This window comes from Vespa crabro, chromosome 15, assembly GCF_910589235.1.
Source record: "Vespa crabro chromosome 15, iyVesCrab1.2, whole genome shotgun sequence".
NCBI classification, from domain to species: domain Eukaryota; kingdom Metazoa; phylum Arthropoda; class Insecta; order Hymenoptera; family Vespidae; genus Vespa; species Vespa crabro.
In genome coordinates this window covers 1,165,001-1,167,500 of record NC_060969.1, presented here as the reverse complement: position 1 = coordinate 1,167,500, position 2,500 = coordinate 1,165,001, and the positions used below count along the sequence as shown (strand labels likewise).

The window sequence follows — 2,500 nt, the reverse complement described above, 5'->3', positions numbered from 1 at the left end:
CGACATACATGTGTATATAACATACACACGTATGTATTATAATATATTATCTAATTAAAGTAAATTCATTTATCTCTTTCTCTCTCTCTCCCTGTCTCTCTCTCTATATCTTTCTCTTTTCAGACACTTGCCTCAGCTAACAGATACGACGATAAACATTTGTTAAGCAACGAAGTTATAGAAAAATCACCATCATCGATGAAATCAACCTACAACACGGATTGCCCGCCATCATCTAAACCAGCTATGGCAAATCGACTTTTGGATTGGTTCTCGGTTGTGATGGCGGATGCCAAGCATCGCCGTCAACATCCTAAACCCATAGGTATCATTCTCATAACAATTTATATCTTCCATTCTCTTACAAGAAAAAAAATTAAATAAAATAGAAAATGAAAGAGAGAGAGAGAGAGAAAAGATACGTACTCATTACTTTCAAAATAAATCGTCCATAGTAACTATAATCTCGTACATTTACGATCCTAATATCCGTTACTCTCATCTTCAGGTCATTTCCCAATTCCATGCCAGAGTGAAGTTAGGTGGATGTTTGGACATTTGGACAGTGATAGCGATGGTAGAATCTCGCTTTCTGAACTTTACGGATTGGAACACGATCAGAACGAGCCATGCCTAAAGCCCTTCCTCGATAGCTGCGACACTGATGGGTAAAAAGAACTTATGAAACTTTTTAAATTCAATTGGTCGATGGTGTAACGTTATAGTTATAAAAAGAGGTAGAAGAAGAAGAAGAAAAAAATTGAAAAATTAACTGATAAACTTTTCAGTATTAAAGTATCATCTACTTTTTATGATCTATGATCGATCTATAATCTAAAATATTATTAATAAAAAGTTATAATGTTTGAATTTATTATCAAAAGTATTATATATCTTATGCGTCATTGTGTTTCTATTTTTCCGTATTATATATATATATATATATATATCTTTTTATCAAGTCACATGATGATTTTTATCTTGTAAATATTGCGAAACAAAATCTTGTAAACATAAAGACCGATGGTAACATCATTTTTAAAGATGTCTACGTTATATAGAGCATGAAAAAAAAAAGAAAATATTGAAAAATTAACTAATAAAATTTTCGTTACTGTTAGATTAGCATCTATTTTTTATGATCTACGATCTAAAATATAACAAAAAAATATATAATGTTTGAATTTATTATCAAAGTATTTTCAATCTTATATGAATGAATTGTATTTCTTTGTTTTCACATTACATATCTCTTTTTATCAAATCACATGATGATTTCTATCTAGTAAATATTACGGAATGAAATCTTGTAAATATAAAGATTTAACATTATCTGTAATAATGTCTACACATAATATAGGGTATTAGCAAAAAGGAAAAAAAAAAGAAATTATTGAAAAATTAACCGACAAAATTTTCGATGTTAAAATTGTATCTACTTTTTTTTTATGATCTACGATAATAAAAGATACACAATACAAATTGTCATGAAATTTTCGTCATAATAATTAACTCAATTATTAATTTTAATCGTTAATATTATTTGAAAATACAAATTTCGTGAACATTGGAAAAAACGTTTTAATAATATATATATATATATATATATATATATATATATATATATATATATATATATTATAAGTCGTTGTTAAATCATAACACAGGATAATCGTATTTAATATATTTTGATTGGCCTATTTGTTCATTATCGATTTTTTAAAAATCATCGACAATTTTCAAGCATGTAAAACGATAGAACGATAAAAAAAAAACAAAGAATGAGATAGAAATTAAAGAGAGGGCACATTAAATGAAAATATTTTCGATCGATCATGGAAAAAAGGATAATAACAAATACGCATACATATGTATATGTAGAAATCAAAGCGATCGATTTAATTAAACGGAATATATAGATTACATGTATGTATGTGTATATGTATCTATATAAATACATACATTTAATGGTATATTTTCAATTATTATGTTTATAGTGATATTTTTGTGAGCGGTATGGAATGGTGCGGTTGTTTCGCAAAGGCCGAACGACCTTGCGCTGCAGTACGTAGACGATCGCCATTGGAAGTAGCACCGGCATGTGATTCCAGAGGATATTATCGAAGCACTCAATGTCATCGAGGACTTGGGCTTTGTTGGTGCGTTGATCCGCACGGCGTTGAATTTGCTGGTACTAGAACTCGTGGTACAAAACCTGATTGTGGTGAGTACATGACGAATATACATAAACACGTATGTATTTATATATATATTTTTTTTTATATGTATATTTTATCTATCAAAAAGCATTTCTTCATTGAATTAACAATCTTTTGTACGTTAAATCAATGATATTTAATCCTAATTGTGCCTGTTAATTGTAGGACATCCCAGATCAACTTTCAGTTCAATTAAAACATTTTCCGCATTGCATGATTCATGGTTTTTTTTTTTTATGTAATGACAGAATTAGAAATGCTAAGTTTTCAAACTTACTGAT

General features: G+C 28.6%; 1 protein-coding gene across 1 annotated transcript in view; it reads left to right on the top strand.

Annotated features, from left to right (window-relative positions):
* Nucleotides 1–2,500, top strand: part of LOC124429579 (proteoglycan Cow) — a 150,983-nt gene that overhangs the window by 146,795 nt on the left and 1,688 nt on the right. The window contains exons 7-9 of the mRNA XM_046975031.1: nt 124–325; nt 509–668; nt 1,998–2,224. Coding sequence (XP_046830987.1) covers nt 124–325; nt 509–668; nt 1,998–2,224 — 589 coding nt within the window. The remainder of the gene's footprint in view (nt 1–123; nt 326–508; nt 669–1,997; nt 2,225–2,500) is intronic.